Here is a 22,185-nt window from a genome sequence, read left to right on the forward strand (position 1 = left end):
GAATCAAAGAAATCAAATAACATAAATAATCAAGTTCAAGTTAGTGGATTATTTTCATCATCATAATAATCATTTATTTTTCATTATCGTATTTTGGTTTTTTGGGTTGTCAATTTAATCAACAAATATCACCAAGACCAAAAAACAACAACAAAAGAATGGGTGAATCCAAAAGGTTGATAAGTGTTTTGATTAATCAATACTATAGAATACGGCTATATTTTGAAGGTTTAATGAATTTTTTGTTTCATTAATGAATGTTGTGCAACAGTTATTTTTTGGTTTTTTATTGTTTACCTTTAATAAATAAATATCTAATCATAATTCATTATTAAAATTATCATTGTTTGTTTGTGTATTTTTTTTTGTTTATTTTGTGTGTTATTTTCATCATTTTTTTTTGCTGAAGATTCAATCAAATTATCTCTCTGTGTGTCTGTGTGTGTGTGTTATTTGTGTGATTATTATAGTGATGATGATGATGATCTTTTGAATCTAGATTTCAAAACGAAACCAAACAAACATAACACACACCAAACAAACAAACAATGAAAAGAAGATTAGATTCAGGTGCAGGTGATGCGAGAGAATTATTAATCATAAAAAAAGATGTGAATTGAACAAATCGAAATCGAAAATGAAAATAGTAGATATTCAGTGTGTGTGTGTGTGTGTCCTAAGGAGAAATTGCCACTGCCCGCCAATGCAAGGGAAACACTAAGGCGGGAGGGCATGTGTGTGTGTGTGTGTGCGTCTCTGTTTATGTATGTTTTATAAAGTAAATATTTATTTAAAGATGGCCATTACCGGTCATAATTCTATGGATGTTGTTGCTGCTGAATGAATGAATGAATGAATATATTCTATATACTTGATATATTTTGTTTTGAAGTACTTTTTATTTTACAAAATGCCAAAATTAATTTTTTTTGAAAAATTGGAAAATTCAAGTGAAAATTTCCATTGCGAATTTCCCGAACAAAAATAGAATGAAAAATAATCAGAAAGTTTACTAGATAATTTTAATTTTATTATTATTATTATTATTACGATTATAATAATGATGTTTTTTTTGTTTTGTTTTTAAAATAATGATTACGATGATGATACAAAAAAAATTTATATGTAATGTATATGTAGTGTCTATCTATCTATCTATCTATGTATGTATGTTTTTAAAAAGGAAGAAAAGAAAAGAAAAGAAACATCTGTCCATTATATAATGTGTTGAAAATTGTAATGAAATATATGTGAATAGAGTTGGTTTCAATTATTTCCGTTTTTTTTTGTTTTTTTTGTTTTTTGTATCATTTTGAATCAAAAATGGAAATGGATTATAATGAAATTAATGATGATGATGATGATTATGATGATGATTATGATGATGATGAGTAATTTAATGTTGAGTTTATACGGGAATACGGAAAGAATGGAACGAAATGGGGAAAAAAAATCCAAGATCAAAAGCGACTTAAGGGAAGGGCTATAGGAAAGAAAGTGAAAATAACAATATGATGACAATATGATGATTGTTTAAAATGGAATAATTTTTTTTTTTTGTTTTTTGAAATAGAAACAAACACAAGCACACAAACAAAACATCAATTCATTTCAGTTACTTAAAAAAAACATGATAAGATTGTTGTTCGTTCGTTCATTTGTTTTAAACACATTTCATATTATATAATGTACCACTATTTTCTTTGATTACTTCATACGCCAAACGTATATCTTTTGGACAATATTTGCCTGGTGGACAACGACAATGTCTCCTTTCGATTGTTGTTTCAGCTGTTTCCGTAATTGATAAACAAAATTGTTTACGATTGCATCTTGGTGCCTGGTTGGTTTTAATGGAATTAAAAAAAAATGAAATTTTAAATGGAAATTTTTTTTTCAGTTAGCTAAAAATAGATTTTCAGATTCTAGATTGTTTTCAACAATAATAAAAATGATCATTATTAAATTTACCTTTTGACAAATCTGTTCAGTACCATAAATATATTGTGTATCGGTCATTTCAAACATTGTTTTATTTGTTTTTAATATAAAATCATCATTACATAAACATCTCATTTCTTGAATATCCGATATTTTTTCACCAGTTATTAGATCAGTTTTACCAAAACTAATATAAGCAATTTCATTTTCATGACAAGGTAACAAATCATTTTCGGATATTTGACCACAAAATTTATAAAAATCATTTCCATGTTTAACAATACGATTATCGAATATATTCCACCAAAGATGGCAATCAATATTTTCACATTTACAAATTGGTATTTTATTCATACCAACATGATTCAATTGCATATAGCCACAAATTGATTTCTGATTTTGACATTTTGGTAAATCCTGTGTGTTTTCAAATGAAAATTATATATAAACAGAAACAAACAAAAAAAAATGTTTACATCCAATTTCCATTTTATAGAATAAAATTGATTACTATTTCTATCAAATGCACAAGCACGAACATAGGTCTACTTGAAACTTTTATACTTCAAAATTATTTTTTAGTACAAGATGATGCAAACTTACCTTACGAGAAAAATCATCATCAAAATCAAAATAATTTGCTGAATTTACTGTATGAAATGATAATAATAATATGATTAAAGTAAAAATCGATATATTGGTCAAATGATGATGTTGATGATGATTGAATTGATTATGAGAAGATTGTAACTTATTATTTGAAAAATAATTGAACATTTGTTGTTGTTGTTGTTGTTGTTCCGGTTGTTCTGGTTGTTCCATGATGTTGTTGCTGTTCATTTTTGTTGTTGTTGTTGTTGTTGTTGCAAATCAATATGATTCAATCGAATAAGAGCTGGAATTGTTGCTGTTTTTAGATGGAATTTTCAATTTTTTGTTGCACAATCAAAGCAAAATGAACAAACACAGACAAGAGTTATGAACGATGAAATTAATTAGGAAAAACAAAAATTTTTTTTTATTTTCACTGAAATTTATAATCATTCAACATTTCGATTCTCTCTATGTGTGTGCGAGGGATAATATTTCGTTGATTTATGTACTTGAATTTTTTTTCATTAAAAACAAAAAAAAAAAAATACTGGAATTAAAAAATGTGAAATAAAATATTTATATGCTGATTAACATGTTGAAATGAACCGAAAACAAACAATAGGCCATCATCATCATCATTATTATTAGCATAAAAGTTTAGAATTTCTAGATTTGTTTTTTTTTCTGAAGAGGGAAAGAGGATGAAAAAAATGAAAAAGAATTTCTTCATTAAAAAATTCAAAAATTCAAAAAAAAAAAATTCAAATGAAAATCCAAAAAAAATGTCGACAAATCATAATTGAAATCAATCTTGATTAATCTTTGAAAATTTTCTGTTTTTTTCTTCTGATTCTTTTTTACAGGTTTTATTTCATTTGCTGTTGTCAACATCAACAACGAGAATGTGATTGAAAAAAAAATGAAGAAGAAGAAGAATCGCTTCTTAAGATTGATATATAAAAAAAAGAGATCGGATTCTCAAATCGTGATTAAGATAAAGTTTGTTTGTTTGTTTGTTTGTTTGCACAAAATTTGGCCTCCTTCAATTAAAAACAACAACAACAACAATAACAAAATGAAAAAAAGAAAATCAGAAAATTTTTTGTCTGATCAAATTGGAAAAGAAAATTGCCATGACAAATATTGATTTTATGCAATACTTTGATGATGATGATGACACAATCCCACACACAGCCTTTTATTTTTCCTCCGAATATGGTGAAGAAGAATAACGAGAATCAAATCATGTTACTTTCTTTCTGTGTGTGTTTGTGTGTGTGGGAATTAGTATAACGAGTCAATCGACGGAAATATAAAAATTGACACATAGAATTGAAATGTTTTTTCCTTTCTTTTTGTTTTTTTGTTTTTGTTTTTCTTCGATCGTTGACGAAAGAAACAAAGAAATAATAATAATAATGTTTTCATTTTCATGACGGATGGACGTAAAAAAAAGGCGTATAAGGATACCTCTGACAAGAAAATGAAAATGAAAATTGAAAACTGCGAAAATATTATTATTATAAGAAAATCTTTGAATTTAGGTCAAGCCCAATCATCAAGTTTTTTGTTTTTTGTTTTCTTCTTCTTCTTCTTCATCAGGCGAAAACCTAAACAAAATGTCTAACCAAAAGAATATTCTATTTATTAAATACAATTATGACAGCAGGTTTCCGGAATTTTTTTCCACTTTAAATCATGTTATGTTCAGCATATTACGTGAATGACTAATGATATTTAAAAATTTCAATTGAAAAAAAAATTGGCGAAAAAAGAGTTTCTTTTTTTTTTTGGTACATTTGTGAAGAAAAAAAAAACAATTAGAAAACACTTACCTTGTTATGTAATTTATGAATTTTTGGAATAAAGAAAAAGTGATGAAAATTTATTATTATTATCAAAGGAGGAAAAATTGTCAAAAAATTGAATTTTTTCCGATGAATGATTTTGAAGTGGAAAAATGAAATTTGATTCTTGAATCACTTGAATTTTTATTCGTTTGTTGTTGTTGTTGATATTTGTTTTTTGTTATTCGTTTCTTATTTGGAGAAGCAAGAATCAAGAAGCAAAAAAAAACTTTTTGAAATTAATATTTATTTATTTATGATTTTTTTTTGTGTCTATTTGTTTATGGAAGGAAGGCAATTTCAAAAATGACAATCATTTTCATTTGAACGAAACTGAATCTATCGGAATGTGTTGAATGTGTGTGTGTGTGTAAAAAATATTTATTAAAAAAATATGGTATTTATAATGGTTGTGCGTAGTAAACGAGAATAGAACATCTGAACATTTTTGAAAACCAAGTAAACCAAAAGAATAACGAGGGCCTAAAATCAAAATAACTAACGTTATTTTTTTGTCGTATTGTATGCTTGATGAGAGTGATCGCAATATTGTACCAAATTTGTGATTCGACTATAGAGAATTCTCAAATTCTTCAATTTTTTTTTCAATTCTTGGTTTAGTTCAACCAGAAAAAAATATCCAATATACTATGTATATATATATGATGTGTGCGTGTGTGTAGGTGGATATGTAGATGGGTGTGTATAGAAGTGGATGTGTGGGTGTTTGTATCATTGAACCAACAGGCAGTATACATCAATTTTAACGAGATAAATTCTATTTGAAAAAAAAAATTTGAAATAATGAAAAACAAATTTTTTTTCCTGATGATCGAAATTAATTTCATTAATTTTCACATCGATTCATTCACATCGATCACTATTGATTATCATTATATTTATCAATTTATTTACTGATACATTTTCACACACTATTTTTTTCAGGTTTAGTTTATCTTGTTTGTGTGCGTACTATATTAAACAAATATAATAACCGATAGCAAAAATTTAGAGAATTGAAAATTATTTGCTGCTTTGTTGTTGTAGGTGGTGTTATTGTTGTTGGTAATTCACGATAGATACGATTAATTGATTTTTTGTTTGTCATCGATGAATGAAAAAAAAACCTATTGTTCCGATTGAAATTTAATTGAAAAAAAATAGTGTTCCAAAAAGAAGGAGCCAACATTATCATCATTATTTCACAATGACGATGAATGAATGAGAAAAAAAAGGTGTTTGAACGAGAAACATCGAGAAGAAAAATAACAAGTTACCATTGTCATTGACAATAATAGAATAATTTTTAATGATATAAAAAAAATTGGTTTGAAACATTTTCATTTTTATTTTTGTATATTCAGTTGGTTGTTGCAGTATTATGATAATAATAATCTTTACAGTATAATAGTATTATGCGTGAATTTTTTTTTTTTCATTCTTGGTACAGGGTTTTAAATTTAGAAATTCATTCAACCATTCTTTTATTTTTGCCTACAAATATTTACCTTTAGTTTCAATGATAATGATGATGATGATGGTAGTGTGATGATAAAAAAGAATCATCAAGAATTTGTTATTCTGTCGTCATAGACTAAATTCTCGTTTAAGTTATTTTTATAACAATAAAAACTACAAAATGAACGTTATAATTATTATGAAATTTAAACAAAAATATGCACAAAAATAATTTTAATGAATGAAACAAGAATTGTTTACAAAGAAAACAAAATGATAATGGAAAATCCATTTACATTTACGATTCTTAACGTTTTCGTTGTGTGTGTGTGTGTGTGTGTGTAAACAATTTAAAAAGTTACATAATGAATTTTTTTTCTCCTGAAACAAAAGAAAAAGAAAAAACTAATGACGAAACAATTACTACACTACTGGATAGATTTACATTCCAAAAATTTTTCAAAGGAAAAACAAATATGAAACGAGACTAAACGAAAAACAAAGATTTTCTCCACGTTATTCAATTTTCTGTTGTTAAATTTAGACATTTTTTTTTCTTGTTTAACGATATAAAAATAGTATTTGATTCATTCCGTTGAAACAATTTTTTTTAATATTCCATTTTCGTCAAAAATACATAGAAATAATATTATGATAAGAATTCTTAAAATAAAATAAAATGTCTTTTCTTGAAAAATACAAAACAAAATCGATTTACGTTTTATTTTCCATATTACAACATTATGAACTTTTGAAGGGAAAAAAAAGAATCGTGATTCTTCATACATTTTAATGATAAACAGAATCAGAAATGAAAATGTGTGCGTGTGTGTGTGTGTGATTTCATATTACCGATGTTACCCTTTGATACATTCTAATGACCATTATGAATATCATCCAGAAGTATTGAATTACCATAAAAAATATGAATAATTTCATCGCGACAAAAACATCCAATTAAAAATCAATTTTTTTTTCCTGAAAACAATAACACTTTAGAATCTACACTGTAATCAATCATTATTTTTTTAAAACCATTCACTCACTCAATCATCACCATTCATATGCGATGAATGATGATTATAATTTATTCATCATCATCGGATATTATCGAAATATGGAAGCTAGGGAAACAGGGAAAAAAATCAAAATTAAAATTTGTAAACAAAAAAAAAAAAAAAACAAAACTGAACGAAACAAAGCAAAACAAAACATTTTGATAAATAAAATAAATAACTTTATATTTCATATAATATAGACAACATTATCAAACGGTTTATCAAGATTTATCATTTTATCAAGACTAGGTTAATTATTTTTTTTGTTTTTTGTTTAGTATGTATTTGGTATTTCTGGATTGTTATTATTATTATTGATGAGAGATTAGTTTGTTTGTTTGTTAATTTCAATTTTTGTTTGAAATAAAAATAAAAATAAAAACTTTTCACAAATTTCATTATTATTATATATTTCCCATTTTCAAAGACAGATTTATAAAGAAAACCAAATAGAAAAAAAAAGTTTTACAAATAAAAACTTTTTCGTTTTCATTTCTTTTTTTCCAATTTCCCTATAAAAAAAGAATGTCAACGAAGGAGAGGGGGAAAAAACAATACAAACACACACACACACAACAGACAATATTTGTAAACAAACAAAAAAAAATCCTCATTATTATTATTATTGGTGATATTCCTGACATGTATAAGGAATGTTAAAATGATGATGAAGGGAAGAGAAAAAAAGAAGAAAAAAAAATAGAAATCTTTTCTTAATATTTCTTCTTTATAAATCAATGATCTTTATAATTGATTCCCAAAAGATTGTATTATAATAGTAATAATAATAAGTAATAATAACAATCAGATTTCGATAATATAACTTCTTGTTTGTTCATGATGTGATCGGTTTGTAGATGAAGATGATGATGGTGGTGGTTGTTGTGAAACGTCAATTTGTGTCATATCAATTGCCTGTCGAAATTGTTTGTCTAATTTATTCGGTATTCCTTTTGTTATACTTGTCAATGGTGATAGAACAAAATCTTTTTTAACGCCCAATGATGATGTGAAATTTGAACTTGATGTATCAGAATAATGATGATGATGTATACTATCATTATCATCTGAAACCGATATATTCGATACAGAATTTGTTGGAGGTAAATTTAACGACATAAATGTTTCAGATGATACCTTCATTTTGTTTATATTTCATTATGACAAAAAGAAAGAAAAGAAAATGAAATTGATTACATTTAATGAAATAAAATTTATAAACATTACTTACCTGTAATGTATTTGAACTTCTTGATGTTTTTAGGCCAGAATTTGAAACATTAAATGCTAAATCTGAAAAACTAAGTGATGTTTCTTTACAAAAACCTGACATTGTTGTTGTTGTTGTTGTATTTGGATTGTCGACAAAATTTTCTACATTACGCATTGATGATGATGATGTATTTTGATTTTTTTCCAAATAAGATTCATATAATTTTGTTGAAATAGATTCATTACCAAGTGATTTAAAATCATTATCATCAGGATATGATAATGCAGCAAATGATGATGAACTGATAAGTGGATAATCTATTATATTATTGTTAGGTAAAGAAAAAATACCACCACCATCTGTTGTTACGTTAATACTATCACTGCTGTTACTGAACTTATTATTCGCCATTTCAATTTTAAGTGTTGGTTGTGACATTATTGAATTTAATGCCAAATCTGAATTAAAAATACAACGGTTTGATTGATGACCACTTGATAAATCAAAATCTTTGTTATTATTATTGTAAATATTTTTTTGTATATTTTGTGCGTCCATTGTTGTTGAAGATGATGATGATTGAATCAATGATACTTGTGATTGAGATCTGGCTTTATTACGTATATGACGCAATGATGCTTTTTTCATTGAATCAATTACAAAATCATCAACATCATGTAGAACAGATTTTAATCGATTATTTTCATCCGATGAACCATATTCATCTTGAATCAAACTAGATTCTGAAGGTGTATAACGTAATGGTGGACTTGTAGCTAAAATTCCACAGCTTTCCAATACACGATCCATACAGTCTTTTGTATGAATAGGTGCATCATCTAAACATGGTGAACATATTTCACTTATAGGTGGTAAAATTTGTTCAGAACCAAATTCAGAACATTCGGATAAATCTAAACTTAATGTCCGTTCACCCGAACTTTGCCTTTTTCGTAAATTACTCATAGAATCTTCATCATCTGATTCATCAATATCTAATTCTTCGGATGATTTTCTAAACTGATCATTTTCTCTCACTTTCAATCCATCTATTTGTAAAGTGGATCGATTACCAACAACATTTTGAGGACCATTTGAATTGCCAGTTAATTTTCCACGTAATCGAGAGAAATGTGAATAAACACCGGTAAATATTTTCTTCGAATTAACCACATACGAATTATCATTGGATGAATTTTTCATACGATTTACATTATCATTTGTTTCGGTTTTAAATGAAGCGGATAATATTCGTTTACTTTTTCTTCGTTCCAAACGACCAACTTCCAGAAAAGGAACATTCAGAGATTTAACACTTAGAGCCACTTTGAATGATTCACAAACGGCTTTCAACGATTCAAGAGCCTCTTCTCTGGTTCGAATCGGTATGGCCATATTGTTGAAAAAACGTGTATTAGTCGAACGAAACATATGAAAATAGCCAGTTTGATTACCAATAGTATAATGAAAACGAACGGCATAAGAAATTAAGGGACAATTTTGTGTACGCATTGAACTGAATGGACCATTTGTATAATTGGGTTCAGCACCGATTTCAATTTTTTCTAAATCTTCTAATAATACTTTTTGATATTTGATTATTCGATCAGTTTGATCATCATAGTCAGCAACATAATAACAATCTTTGGTCAATATTAAAACAATATCCATTTCACATTCAGGTATTTCATTATTGATTCGTAACGTTGATAAAAGTGTACCGGTGGTTGGATCTGCATCGACTAATGGCCAGCCACCAAGTATAACTTCATCTTCAGGAACAAGAATCTTTTTACAATCTTCAATAACCATTTTGATTCGTTCATGATATTCTTGATCATTATTCATCAGTAAATTGTTGGAACCAAGACTTTTTCTAGGTGATTTTTCATTTGGTGATAAAAGATTTTCATCAACTGGATTTCCTTGCATTATATCAATCACAGCTTGACGATATGCATCTTTGAAACGATTCAGATAATAACGATTAGCTGAATTAACGCCATCACGAACAACACCAGAAAATTTTCGTTCACCAGTTCGAGTATAATCACTTTTTAATGCAGCCGTCCCTGCATATTGTCTTGAAATTGTATCACCATTTCTGGCCCACATTAGCTGAAAAACACGTCGTGAATTGGCCGATAATTGACCTTCAGGTGGAAGAAGACCTAAACGTACAAGCTGAATTTAATGCAAAAAAACACAGTGATAAAAAAAAAATTCCATTTCCATAATTATAATTATCATACCTGTATATCCATAACAGCTTTAGCAATTGCAGTCATTACAATATTGGTACGATCCAAACAATCAACACAATTGATACGAAATACACCACGTTGTTCACAGATTACACCATCATTATCGATCCAACAATATCTCATTTCTTTGATTAGATCATAGATTCGTTCAATAAGAATAGAAACATTTTCAAATTTCATTCCACGACTAATATGAATGTAATGTATTATTAGGTTAAAAATGTTATTGAAAAAAAATTGAATTACATACCAATAATCATGAAAATCAAATGTAACAAATGTTAGACGAGGATCATCCATTTTTATCACATGATTCATATAAGCATCACATAATACTTTTTCTCTACCCGAATGTTCGATTAGATTTACTGCTACAACTTGATTTTCATAGCAGGTGAATTCCTGTTCAAAATGTTTTCGAAAAGCTTCTTGATTTTCCGATTCGGAACGTTCCATTAATGGTGGCGGACGATATTTGTAGCCTGGTTGTGACCAAAACAACGGTACTGAACCACGAACACATACAAATGAAACCGTATGAAATCCATAGCTAAAAATTTGTTCAGTTTCAACATAATTTGCACAGGTTCCACTTTCATCAAGACCACGTTTTTTGTATCGAGTTCCGGCACGAAAACGACTTCGTCTAGAAATTAAAGCCATCCAATAATAATCATGTGTTTCAAGAAAAGAATCAACAATTTTTTTATCACTTGGATCATCATTTTGATTAATGTTTGAATTGATAATACTAGGCATACATCCGACCGGAAAATTTTCCGATAAATCAAAACAACATTTTTCAATTTGTATAAAACCTTGAATGATTGGCAATATCCATAGATGACTAAAACATTTACGTTGTCCATCATTATCATTATTCATGATTTCGATGATTGGTTCTAACATGTGTTTGTTCCAGAAAAAACGATCATCAACTCGTTTCCAAAGCGGTACAATACGTATATCATTTGGATCTTGATTTGTTTCAAAAGTTTTACGTATTTTTTGCTGTCTTTGTATAGAATTTGTTAGATCACCGGTTAATGAAAAATAAAATGAATTTGTTTCATTAAACATTTTGTATACTTCTTCTGTTAGACGGCGATCTAATTTTTCTTTTTCTTCAATTCTATTCAACTGTTGATTATTAGCATTCGTAATCATTGAACTAACTTTTGGTTTAACATTAGAAGCAGTTATTTTTAGTTGATTCCATGTACGTTGAACACTACTAGCCGATATTAATGTTTGTGAATTTTGTGCGAATAAAGCCGGATTAAATTTTATGCTTGATTCATCGATAATAGAATCTTTGAATGAAGCTTGAATGGATGGTTGATTTGTAGGAGTTACAATCATTGGTTTCGTACAGGAATCATGACAACATTCATCCAAACCAATATCAATAGAATTTTCACCTTTTTTTCCATTCAATGATATAATGGAAATTTTTTGAATTTTAAATACTTCATCACGAGAACCAAATGGTAATCGTCCAATCGAAATTGATTGTTTAATTAATATTAATTTATCATTATTAAATAGACCAATTAAACCGAATGCTAAACCATGACAAGTAAAATCTTCAAATATAGTATCATCATTTTGATCAATAATTTTAAATTCTGGTCTAATCTGTAATGATTTTGTTTCTAATGAATAATTTGTTTCATTATTTGATTTATTCGATTGTTGTTCGGATGGTAAAGAACGTGGCCACCATAATGTACTTGTACCATTTTTAAGTACGACAAATTTTTCACTGACGAGCACCTCAAATCTCATTGTTATTGTTGATGATAATAATGATGAATTTATAACATTCAATGTTTGTTTGTTTTTTCAACTAGAATTTCAATAGGCAAACCTTTTTTTAAAAAAAATAAATAATGGATTATATTTGGAATCACGGACAGAAATGCGATGTTTACTCACAATATTACGAAATGATGATGATGATTATTATTGGCAAACATTTCAAATGGATAATTTAAATTTCAAAATGTTATGCTCAAATATGAATCAAATACTTTATTTCTTTTCGAAAAAGTTAAGTAGAAATTAACATTGAATACAGAAAAAAAACCAAATCAAAGGAACATTAAAGCAGTTTTTATTGCCATTAATGGATCATATTGATGATTTGATGGCAATAAAAAAACAATACTGACTGATGTATGATGACAACAACAACAACGACAAAACAAACGATCAACCCATCAACAACAACAAAAAATGAAAACGAGTATTCCCTTATTTTTTTATGGTTGGATGCAATAACGACATCATCATCATTATTTCAAACAAAAACAATCCATCATCAACAATAACAATAACAATATTTTCCTTCTATCATTTGTTATATAGAATTTTTTCTGTTTTTATTTTTCTCAAGAAATTTTCTGTGTCTCTTTTCTATCTCTGCGAATGATAGCCATTCGTGAGCTTTTGGGATTTTTTTTTTTTGTATTCCAAATTTTCAAATAAAGATGGCGCGTTTTTTGTTTGATTGTTGATTTAATTTAATTTTAAAGAAAAAAATCATAGTTTTTTCAAAAATCTAGATTCAATGCAAATGCAATATCATCCGGTGATACATTTAAACGTATTCGTCGATATAAATGTGATTGTGATCGTTCTAATAATATTATTTTAGCTAGATCAAGATTTGTTGCCAATTTTGATAATTCAATTGTATTTGGTATAAAATTTCCTTCAAAACGACAAATATCCGAATGTGTTTTATACAATTCAATAAATTGATATTCTTCAAGACCTGTTGAACGAAAATTCTGTAAAAATGCACGTAAAAATATCTGTTCCTGTAACGATGCTTGCTGTATTCGTGTTGTTTTGATTGAATTGAAAATTTCTTTAAGCGCTTTATCAACATCGGTCATGGTAACTTTTGTATTTCCATCCATAATGCTTATCTCTATTGCTCGTCTACAAATATCCAATACACGACGTGCATCACCAGATACAGCCGATACTTTTCGACAAATCAATTCCAAAGCATCTGGTTCGAATATCTCCATTTCATTCAAATCTCCTAGTCGAGATAAAACAATTTTTTCCAATTCTTTATATGAATAAGGCTGAAAAAGTAAACGTGTTAATCCAAGACGTGATGAAACTCTGTTGACCATAATTCTTTCGGGTAAATCCATTGAATTAGCAACAGCCAAAACAATTAATTTGGAATTTTTTCGACTTGGCCAATCAAAAATATGATAAAGTATATCTTGTTTTTTTGTCTTAAGATAATCCAATTCATCGATGAATAGAATAACAAATTCTTTTGAAGGATCCATATTACTAAATCTTTCGGCCAAAATATTTGTAGCTTGATAATTGCTTTTTTCAATTCCATTCAATTCCTGTTTGAAAAATGAATTTCAAATTAATGATGATAAAATTCAATTATATTTACCATAAGAAAATGTGAACAAAATCGATTCGGTTGTGCAAGTTTCATTCCATTGATTTCAATGAATTTAAATTTTGGTAAATTTTTTGCTTCTTCATTCAATTTACGTTTAACTTCGCATAAAGTTGCCGTTTTACCAGTTCCAGGAACGCCACTAATATACATGCAGCTATTTTTCATTTTATTAGATTTGTAAAAAAAAATTCCATATAACAATAATAACTTACCCTCCTTCATTTTCGTATAATTTTTTCGTAATAAAATTATGAATATCATTAAATTGAAATTCACGACAAGGTAATGATTCAGGTACCGATGATGAATGTAATCGTAAAACAATATCTTCTAATGTAATTTTTATTGTATTCTTTTTTGGTTGTTTTTTGACAACATTTGATTTTGATTTGATTATTGATTTATTCGGTTTATATGATTTATCAACTTCAAAATCATCATCATCATTATGATCATCATGAACAATTATACTTTTTCGTTTACGTCTTGTTCTGGTTTGATTCATTTTATTTTATTGAATAAAAGAAAAATTTTATAATCGCGCTTTTTTCTCAAAAAACAAAACAAAACAACAAAAAACAAGCGGCAAAGCTGTTTTCGAATCATTCATTGAATTGTTCGATAGATGGCATTAGTTATTTTAATTCTCAATTGAATCGAATTTTTTTTTTAATTATTCGGGCTAATTATTTAATTATTCCATAATACTTATGATATAAATAGAATGTTTTTAGAAAAATTTTATGTGTTCCGTTCCAATTACATTGATAGTGATTGATTGGATTCGTCATCAATAATGTTTCGTCAATTATTTTGGTGTTGGAAGAAAAAACCAGCACGTAATAAACGTGTTAAAAAAGAAAGTAATAAACATGAACGGATAACAATGACAAAACGACATTATCGATCAGATTCAAAAAGAACTAATGATTGGAAAAAAGAAGATTCATCCATACGATTATCTACACGTTCAGGTTTTGCACATATACCAACTACACCAACAACAACATCATTTATGCCTGCTACATCAATTGGTCAAAGTATTCGTCAAGCATCGCCTAAATTATCAAGACCATCGACACCATCACAAATGAAAACCGTTGATATTACAAATATAATTCGTCATGATCCAATCGAAACAACCGTTGAAGAAATTTTACATTGGAATGGATATAAATTAGAAAATGAAATTGGAAAAGGAAGTTTCGGTTCAGTGTATCGTGCTCGTGATCTTATCAATGAAACAGTTGTTGCCTGTAAAGTAATTGATATAACAAAAAGTTCAAAAAATCAAAGCCTTTCGGTTCGTAATGAATTATTCATTATGGAAAAAGTTAATCATCCACATATAATCAAACTATATCGACATTTCATTATTGAATCACCAAAATCTCGCCAGGTTTATATTTTTATGCAGCTTGCAAAATCAAAATCATTATCGGTTTATGTTCGATCATTCAAAACGGGTTTGCCTGAACCAACGGCAAAAAAAATGTTTGCACAAGTCGTATCGGCTATTAATCATTTACATAAAAAACATATAGCACATCGTGATATTAAAATGGGAAATGTATTGTTGGATGAAAATAGTGATTGTTTAGTGACCGATTTTGGATTAAGTCGTGTTGCATTTCGAGCATCAAAGGGTAAAAAAATATTGACAAATAAATTCTGTGGTACAATGCCATATATGGCACCGGAAATTCTATTAACTCGTGATAATAAATTAGTTTATGATCCATTTCCAGCTGATATATGGGCATTAGGTGTACTATTATATTGTATGATAAATCGTGGATATCCATTTCCAAGTGATAGTACAAAAATGTTAGAACAACAAATGTTACATAAAATACGTTTTGGTAAAAAAATGCAATTCGATCCAACTGACGATCTTATCGATCTATTTCAACGATTATTAGAACCAAATGCCGAATTACGTTTACGTATGGATCAATTAATGAAACATCCATATCTAATTAAAGATATAAATCTTGTTGAACAAAATGTACGACAATTATTAAAAGATGATCCAGAAAGAGAAAATCTTTCTTTATCATCAACAGTAAAAACGGCTAATCAATCAATGTGGGCAAGAGAAAGTTTTCTTGAAATAATTGCACAACGTAAAATGGCTATACAGAAAAAACTTCGATCATCATAATATTTTATTTTTTCTGAAATTGAAAAAGAAAACGAAGAAAATAATGATTGTATAATGATGTGTATATTGGTGGTTGGTCTCATTTTACCATTTAACAATCAACAACAACATTATCATCAACGACATAAAGGTTCAATAAATCATAAAAATAGAAATATATGAATCGCACAAACACACACACACACACATACATTAAAAAAAACGCGAATTTGTTAATATCTATAAAAGAAAAAATAAAATGAATAAACAAATTATTTTTTTTTATGGTTTCAATTTGTCCAAATTCTAAAAGAAACAATGAAAAACAATTAATTTTTTTCACAATTGTTTGTTAGAAAAAAAAACAGTTCCTGTTGTTATATTTCGTTAAACTTTTGTGTCTTTTTTTCTTTTCAGAAAACAATCATATTTCAATTCAATTCAATTTACTTTAAACTTTTTAAAAATGGTTTTAGATTAATTTGAATAAAAAACTTCAAAATAATAATCCGATGACATTGAATGAATTATGAGGATTGTCTTTTGTTTTGTTTTGTTTTTGTTTCCACTTGAAACAAAATTTCAACAACAAGTTCAAGTTCACAATTATCATCAAAAAACAGAATCTAAACAACTTCATCGGGGTTAATGCAATATTTATTCGCGAATGGTGATGGTGGTGGGGGGCAAATATTGTGTAACGAATGAAGAAAAAAAAACTGTTTCTTTTTTACATAATCCAACTTGAAAGATCTATAGATCTATAGATCAAATCTAATGTTAGAGCTGTCTTTGTCAATCAAACAAGACAAACAAAATATATAACAGATTTCTTCCTTGAAAACACACACATATAGTGAAATTTTTTTTAATGGCACATTTTGTTTCGCGATTGATAGCATGTTGTAACTGCAATAGACATATACATTGAAAAAATGGGAAAAAATAGGATTTTTTTCTTCTTTTTCATCATTCAAAATGGTTACATTGACATTGTTTGATTAAAGTGATTCGGGTCTTGTGAACAATGGACAACAGATAAATAAATAAAAATAAAAAAAGATGTTGAATGAATGATTTTTTCTTTTTTCTTTTTTGTTTTCTTTGATTCAAACAAAACATTACTTGTTGTTGAGAAAAATCAAATCAGTGTTATTTTTTTCAAGATTTCGACAAAGTATTTAAACATGATGTTTTTTAATGGTTGGTTTTGGAACGATTTTCGTTTTCTTTTTAGTTTCGAAAAAAAGTTTCGAATAGTAATGGCGGCTATATTGTCCATATTACCATTTGGTATAATAATAGCCATCATATTGATTATTATTGTTAATATTATCCGGTTATTCTTCATACAATATCGATCATATCATTGTTTGAAAACAATACCCGGTCCTGATTTTCATAATCCATGGATTGGAAATCTTAAATTATTTATTGATATTATTTGTAAACCTAATTATCGTCCATCTCAAGGTGAATTTTTTTTAATTTAAATATCCTCATCATAATTTTTTCGGTTCTAATTTTGTTTGTTGTTTTGATGATAATGTTTAGGATTTTTTAGCCTATTGAAAGATTTAAGCGATGAATATGGTTCAAAATTAGGTCTTTGTCGTGTTTGGTTTGGACCATTCATACCTATTGTTGTTGTAACCGATGCTAATATTGCACAGAAAATTTTAAACAGTGAACATCATTTGGATAAAGCAACACCATATCGTTTAGTTCGTTTCGTAATTTTTGATGGAATTCTTACCTGGTAATGTTTTAATTTTAATGATAATAATCTAAGAAATAATTTAAATATTTTGGATAATTTAAGTAATACGGAAAAATGGCGTCAACAAAAACGTGAACTACAACCACATCTTAAATTAAAAGCATTACATTCATATCTACCAAATACCAAACATTATCTAACAATATTGAATGAAAAAATTGATCAATGTATTAAAGATAATGATGGTAAATTTATGGATGCTAAACCAGTTGTTTCAACATTTGTTCTTGATGTTCTTGGTGGTAATATATCAGTTTATATATTAATGAATAATCATATTATATTTTTTCTTTCATTTCAAAAGCAAATTTTTTCAGTACAGAATTCAATTCATTATCGGCCGGTTTTAAAGAACCAAAATTTATTGAAAGATTTGAACGAATGACTGATTTAAGCTATGTAAATTTATTAAAACCATGGACATATTTTTTCCGTTATGAATGGCTAAATTCATTGTTATTGTTTATGACAAAAAATATGGATAATTTGAAAAGTCTTTTTCTTATTCTACGATTTCAGCGATCGGTTCGTGAGGTTTGTTTTATCTAAGATCAATCGAGTCCATTGTGTTATTAAACTTATTACTTAGATCATAAATAATCGTGTGGAAAAATTGCGTAAAAATAAAGACGAAAAAACATCAATGATGCTCGACACAATGATCGAATCAAGAAGGAATCCAAATTCAATGAAAGTTTTAAATATTAAAGAAATTGAAACACATATGAATTTTTTCATTATTGGAGGTAGGTTAATTTTGATTATGATTTAATTATTTATACAGAAAAATTTCATAGGACATGATACAACAACAACATCATTATCATGGACATTATATCTACTTGGTCATCATCAACAGATACAAGAACAATTACGTGATGAAATTGATCAATATCTAGATGAATTAGAAGCTAATGATGAATCAATTACATTGTTAAATATGAAACGTTTAAAATATCTTGAATGTTGTATACTTGAAGCATTACGTCTTTATCCATCGGCACCGATTGTTGGTCGTCGTGGACGTTCACCAATCAAATTGGACAATGGAATCATCTTACCTACACATGTTAATTATCTAATAATCATAGCGAAAATATTGAAAGATCCAAAATATTTTCATGAACCAAATCGTTTCTATCCAGAACGTTTTCTTTTGAATAATGATGAAACAAAAAATTGGTTTACACATTCGGCTTATTTTCCATTCAGTGCCGGTATTCGTATGTGTTTAGGTCGTGAATATGCAATGATGCAATCAAGAATGTTTTTTATTAATTTAATTGGAAATTATTCAATCAAATCATTGGATAATTATGGTGAATTAAATCCAACAATGAATGTATTACATGTACCGGCACATTTTCCCATTCAATTTGAACATCGAACAAATTGTAAAATTAGAAAATTTATGATTTAATTCAGCTTAATAATGTGATTTAGATGTTTTTATTTTTCTTCATTGTATAAAATATTATTTTATTAATTAATTTTCATACATTGTTTGTTTTTGAAATAATGATTGTCATTTTGTTATCAATTTTTTCATTAACATTGTTAACATTGGATAATATATGTTTTTCTTTCATAATATTGAACATACATACAATTGGACTTTCAAATAACAATGTAAATAAGAATCCAAGTGAATAGGCAAGACATATTGCCGATACGTTTAACATTATTATTGATGGATAATGTAAATGAAAAAGATTACGACTTGAATCACGTATAACATATATAACAAGAAAATGTGTAAGAAAAACTGAAAATGTCATTCGTGATAATGGTCGAAAAAATGACCAAGATAATATTCTTGATATAAATGATTCCGGATCGGTAATACAGATAAATATAATTATTGTTAATATCATTGACCATAATAATCCATTTAATGGTGATATTAATGCTGACCAAATAGATAGATATGGTAGACCAGAAAGCCATGGATATGTATCATACATGCAAAGTATTAATCCTATAATAATAGCCATCCATACCATCAATGTTTTCCACTTGATTAGAAGATTGACAAAAAAAATTAATAAATATCATTTTTGGATAAAATTATAATAATTGAATTATACTAACTTTAGTCCAATGAAAATGATTAGGTTTGATTTGTCGTAAATGATAACCGAAAATAAAACCAATAAGAAATACATGTGCATGATTCCATGGTTTATCATAAAATTTTAGAAATTTTCCGGATTTATTACCGACACGAAAATCACCCGGTGAACTAACAATTGCACCTGGTGGTGAATTTTCTAAAATAATCCATATCATTTGAAATAAAATGGAAATTATTATTAAAAATTTACTAAACAATAATCCACGTTGTGGATTTTTCAATAGAAAGATCAACGGTAACAACGATAACCAATGTAATTGCATATCAGCAGCCAAATACCATAGATGTGGTTCACACTTGTGAATTTATTTGTTGAAAGATAAAAAAAAATGATAATTAATTTTTAAATTAACAAAATAAATTAAAAAAAAACAAACAAACCATATCATCAGGAATTGATTAGATTTTGTAAAAAGATTAAATTTTTCCACCAAGATTTTTCACATGAATCGATCATCCATTGCATACGATATTGCCAAACAGGTCCATCAAACAATGGTGGTAATATTGTTATAATGATCATGAATGCCAATAATTGTGGTGTTAGTCGTAAAAATCTTATCAAAAGAAATGGTATGATACGAAATTTTTTATAATTACCATTGGTTAATCTTATTGTTGTATATGAAACTAACATTCCACTTAAGAAAAAAGAATGTTTCAACAGCATAAAATCCTTTTAATAATGGCTGTGAATAAATATTGATGATTTCATTTTTCAATAAAAATAAATGTGAAAATCGATTCATATCAAAAAATGGAATAATATGACCCATTATTATCCAACACATACTCAATACACGAATTCCATGTAAACAAGTTAAATCTTGACCACCCATTTTTGATGATAAAATTTTTTCCATATTTGAAATTGGTGAAAACCAAAGTAAACATTGTGTAATTGAATTTGGTTTTTTCTTCACAATAAACCAATCATAAATACCCGAAATAATTGTCATTAGAATAAAAAATCCGATAAACAATATGGATAATATTTGTACATTGTTTGGTTGCCATGATTTTGTTTGTTTTGTTGTACAAATCATTTTATTTATTTTCAAATCAAATATTTCTTTACCGAATCCATTTTCGGTAATGATTTCAATATCTTCATCAATACAATCATTTGGTAGACAAATTCCTTTACGAATTGTTGAATAATAAAAAAATGATGACATTTTACCCAAATCATAATAAAAATTTCCTGACATTGATTTATTATTGATAATTTCATTAGGAAGAATATTTTTTGTCGTATGAAATAGATTATGCATCGATGGTCTTGGCATTGGCATTGGTATTGTCATATCAATTAGACAATATTTTACAATCAAATCCGAAGGATCAATACTCATACATTGATCATAATCACCATAATCGGTCATAGTTCCAAGTATCATACCGACCGGTATAATTGATGATGGCCATGAATTGAATAAACGAAAAGCCCATGTTTTTCTTTGATCACCAAACATTGAATCACGAATATATATCAAATTTGTTAGACATTTTTCGGTTAAATTTTCATTTCGAAATAATGGTCCATCGGTTTCGATATAATTTGGTAAAAATATTTTGGCTAATGTTTCATTCGAAACATTTAACAAACGATTCCAAAGATAAAAATCATTTGAATTGGTTATCGATGCTGATTTATCGATAAATATTAATAGGAAAAAAGAAATCAATAATTTTTCAAAAATTTTCACATTCATGATTGATGAATGATTGATTGAAATTAAAAACAAAAAACTAGATGTCTAAAATTACAAAACGAAAAAAAAATCGACTTTACATAATACACTACTATTACCATCATTTTAAATGATTTGAAAAATGTTCACATCAAATAAAAGCAAAAAAACAAAAAAAAAGAAAAGAAATCCAAAACTTTTCAATTTTCCAAGAAAATTCATTTCCTATAATTGCAGCAATAAGGTAATTGAAATTTTACAGCTTCACTTTAATATGGTGTTATTCAAACGCGAAATGAAAAAAATTCGTGAGAATATTGAATGAAGGTGTGAAAAAAAATAGTGCGCAAAATAAATACCCAACGAAATTAAAAAAAAATTTAAAAAATTCAAAAAACAAAAAAAAATTAGATTGAACAAGAATCTTTTTTATTAATCATTTAACATACACGCATACACAGAGTACACAAACAGATTAGCGAAAACATCAGGAAAAACCAAAAATAATATTATTATCTTTTTAAAATAAAATTTAAAACTAAACCAAAAAAAAAAAGAAAAAAAAATCTAGATTCTAATCGGAAACAATTATTCTTTCTTTTCCGCAAATG

At 27.3% G+C, this 22,185-nt stretch overlaps 5 protein-coding genes and 1 pseudogene across 5 annotated transcripts; 2 read left to right on the forward strand and 4 right to left on the reverse strand.

The window, feature by feature from the left end:
* Positions 1–48: 48 nt before the first annotated feature.
* On the reverse strand, positions 49–4,525 carry LOC113795146 (U-scoloptoxin(11)-Sm7a-like). Its single transcript, XM_075820231.1, has 4 exons — positions 4,371–4,525; positions 2,545–2,848; positions 1,972–2,358; positions 49–1,840 (listed from the first exon to the last, which is right to left on the reverse strand). The coding sequence occupies exons 2-4, from the start codon at positions 2,779–2,781 to the stop codon at positions 1,664–1,666; spliced, it is 801 nt and encodes a 266-aa protein (XP_075676346.1). The 5' UTR covers positions 2,782–2,848; positions 4,371–4,525; the 3' UTR covers positions 49–1,663.
* Positions 4,526–7,597: 3,072 nt separating this feature from the next.
* sp3 (phosphatidylinositide phosphatase spermathreecae) lies at positions 7,598–12,163 on the reverse strand. The gene is made up of 4 exons (XM_075820389.1): positions 10,626–12,163; positions 10,364–10,562; positions 8,130–10,295; positions 7,598–8,035 (listed from the first exon to the last, which is right to left on the reverse strand). The coding sequence occupies exons 1-4, from the start codon at positions 12,161–12,163 to the stop codon at positions 7,703–7,705; spliced, it is 4,236 nt and encodes a 1,411-aa protein (XP_075676504.1). The 3' UTR covers positions 7,598–7,702.
* Positions 12,164–12,733: 570 nt separating this feature from the next.
* LOC142645092 (origin recognition complex subunit 1-like) lies at positions 12,734–14,357 on the reverse strand. Its single transcript, XM_075820393.1, has 3 exons — positions 14,036–14,357; positions 13,812–13,977; positions 12,734–13,758 (listed from the first exon to the last, which is right to left on the reverse strand). Exons 1-3 carry the CDS (start codon positions 14,326–14,328, stop codon positions 12,931–12,933), a joined length of 1,287 nt encoding a protein of 428 aa, XP_075676508.1. The 5' UTR covers positions 14,329–14,357; the 3' UTR covers positions 12,734–12,930.
* A 153-nt stretch (positions 14,358–14,510) lies between these two features.
* On the forward strand, positions 14,511–16,208 carry LOC113795174 (testis-specific serine/threonine-protein kinase 2-like). The gene has a single exon (XM_027345365.2). It carries the CDS (start codon positions 14,620–14,622, stop codon positions 15,985–15,987), a length of 1,368 nt encoding a protein of 455 aa, XP_027201166.1. The 5' UTR covers positions 14,511–14,619; the 3' UTR covers positions 15,988–16,208.
* A 969-nt stretch (positions 16,209–17,177) lies between these two features.
* On the forward strand, positions 17,178–19,286 carry LOC142645091 (cytochrome P450 4V2-like). The gene is made up of 6 exons (XM_075820392.1): positions 17,178–17,439; positions 17,521–17,725; positions 17,789–17,988; positions 18,051–18,280; positions 18,336–18,492; positions 18,544–19,286. Exons 1-6 carry the CDS (start codon positions 17,229–17,231, stop codon positions 19,164–19,166), a joined length of 1,626 nt encoding a protein of 541 aa, XP_075676507.1. The 5' UTR covers positions 17,178–17,228; the 3' UTR covers positions 19,167–19,286.
* On the reverse strand, positions 19,011–22,052 carry LOC113795173 (nose resistant to fluoxetine protein 6-like; annotated as a pseudogene).
* Between the last annotated feature and the right edge of the window lie 133 nt (positions 22,053–22,185).

The sequence above is a fragment of the Dermatophagoides pteronyssinus genome, unplaced genomic scaffold (assembly GCF_027571235.1).
Source record: "Dermatophagoides pteronyssinus isolate colony J.1.1.1.1 unplaced genomic scaffold, Derpt_VIB-CSIC_2022.12 sq0006, whole genome shotgun sequence".
Classification (NCBI taxonomy): Eukaryota; Metazoa; Arthropoda; class Arachnida; order Sarcoptiformes; family Pyroglyphidae; genus Dermatophagoides; species Dermatophagoides pteronyssinus.

Coding starts and splice junctions, on each gene's coding strand:
- LOC113795174 (XM_027345365.2), top strand. CDS start 14,620: ATGTTTCGTCAATTATTTTGGTGTTGGAAGAAAAAACCAGCACGTAAT.
- LOC142645092 (XM_075820393.1), bottom strand. CDS start 14,328: ATGAATCAAACCAGAACAAGACGTAAACGAAAAAGTATAATTGTTCAT. Junction 13,978..14,035: donor TTATACGAAAATGAAGGAGG/GTAAGTTATTAT, acceptor AATGAAAAATAG/CTGCATGTATATTAGTGGCG. Junction 13,759..13,811: donor TTTGTTCACATTTTCTTATG/GTAAATATAATT, acceptor TTTTTCAAACAG/GAATTGAATGGAATTGAAAA.
- sp3 (XM_075820389.1), bottom strand. CDS start 12,163: ATGAGATTTGAGGTGCTCGTCAGTGAAAAATTTGTCGTACTTAAAAAT. Junction 10,563..10,625: donor TTTGATTTTCATGATTATTG/GTATGTAATTCA, acceptor CATTCATATTAG/TCGTGGAATGAAATTTGAAA. Junction 10,296..10,363: donor AAGCTGTTATGGATATACAG/GTATGATAATTA, acceptor CATTAAATTCAG/CTTGTACGTTTAGGTCTTCT.
- LOC142645091 (XM_075820392.1), top strand. CDS start 17,229: ATGGCGGCTATATTGTCCATATTACCATTTGGTATAATAATAGCCATC. Junction 17,440..17,520: donor TAATTATCGTCCATCTCAAG/GTGAATTTTTTT, acceptor GATAATGTTTAG/GATTTTTTAGCCTATTGAAA. Junction 17,726..17,788: donor TTTGATGGAATTCTTACCTG/GTAATGTTTTAA, acceptor GGATAATTTAAG/TAATACGGAAAAATGGCGTC.
- LOC113795146 (XM_075820231.1), bottom strand. CDS start 2,781: ATGAACAGCAACAACATCATGGAACAACCAGAACAACCGGAACAACAA. Junction 2,359..2,544: donor ATGATGATTTTTCTCGTAAG/GTAAGTTTGCAT, acceptor GAAAACACACAG/GATTTACCAAAATGTCAAAA. Junction 1,841..1,971: donor CTGAACAGATTTGTCAAAAG/GTAAATTTAATA, acceptor AAAACCAACCAG/GCACCAAGATGCAATCGTAA.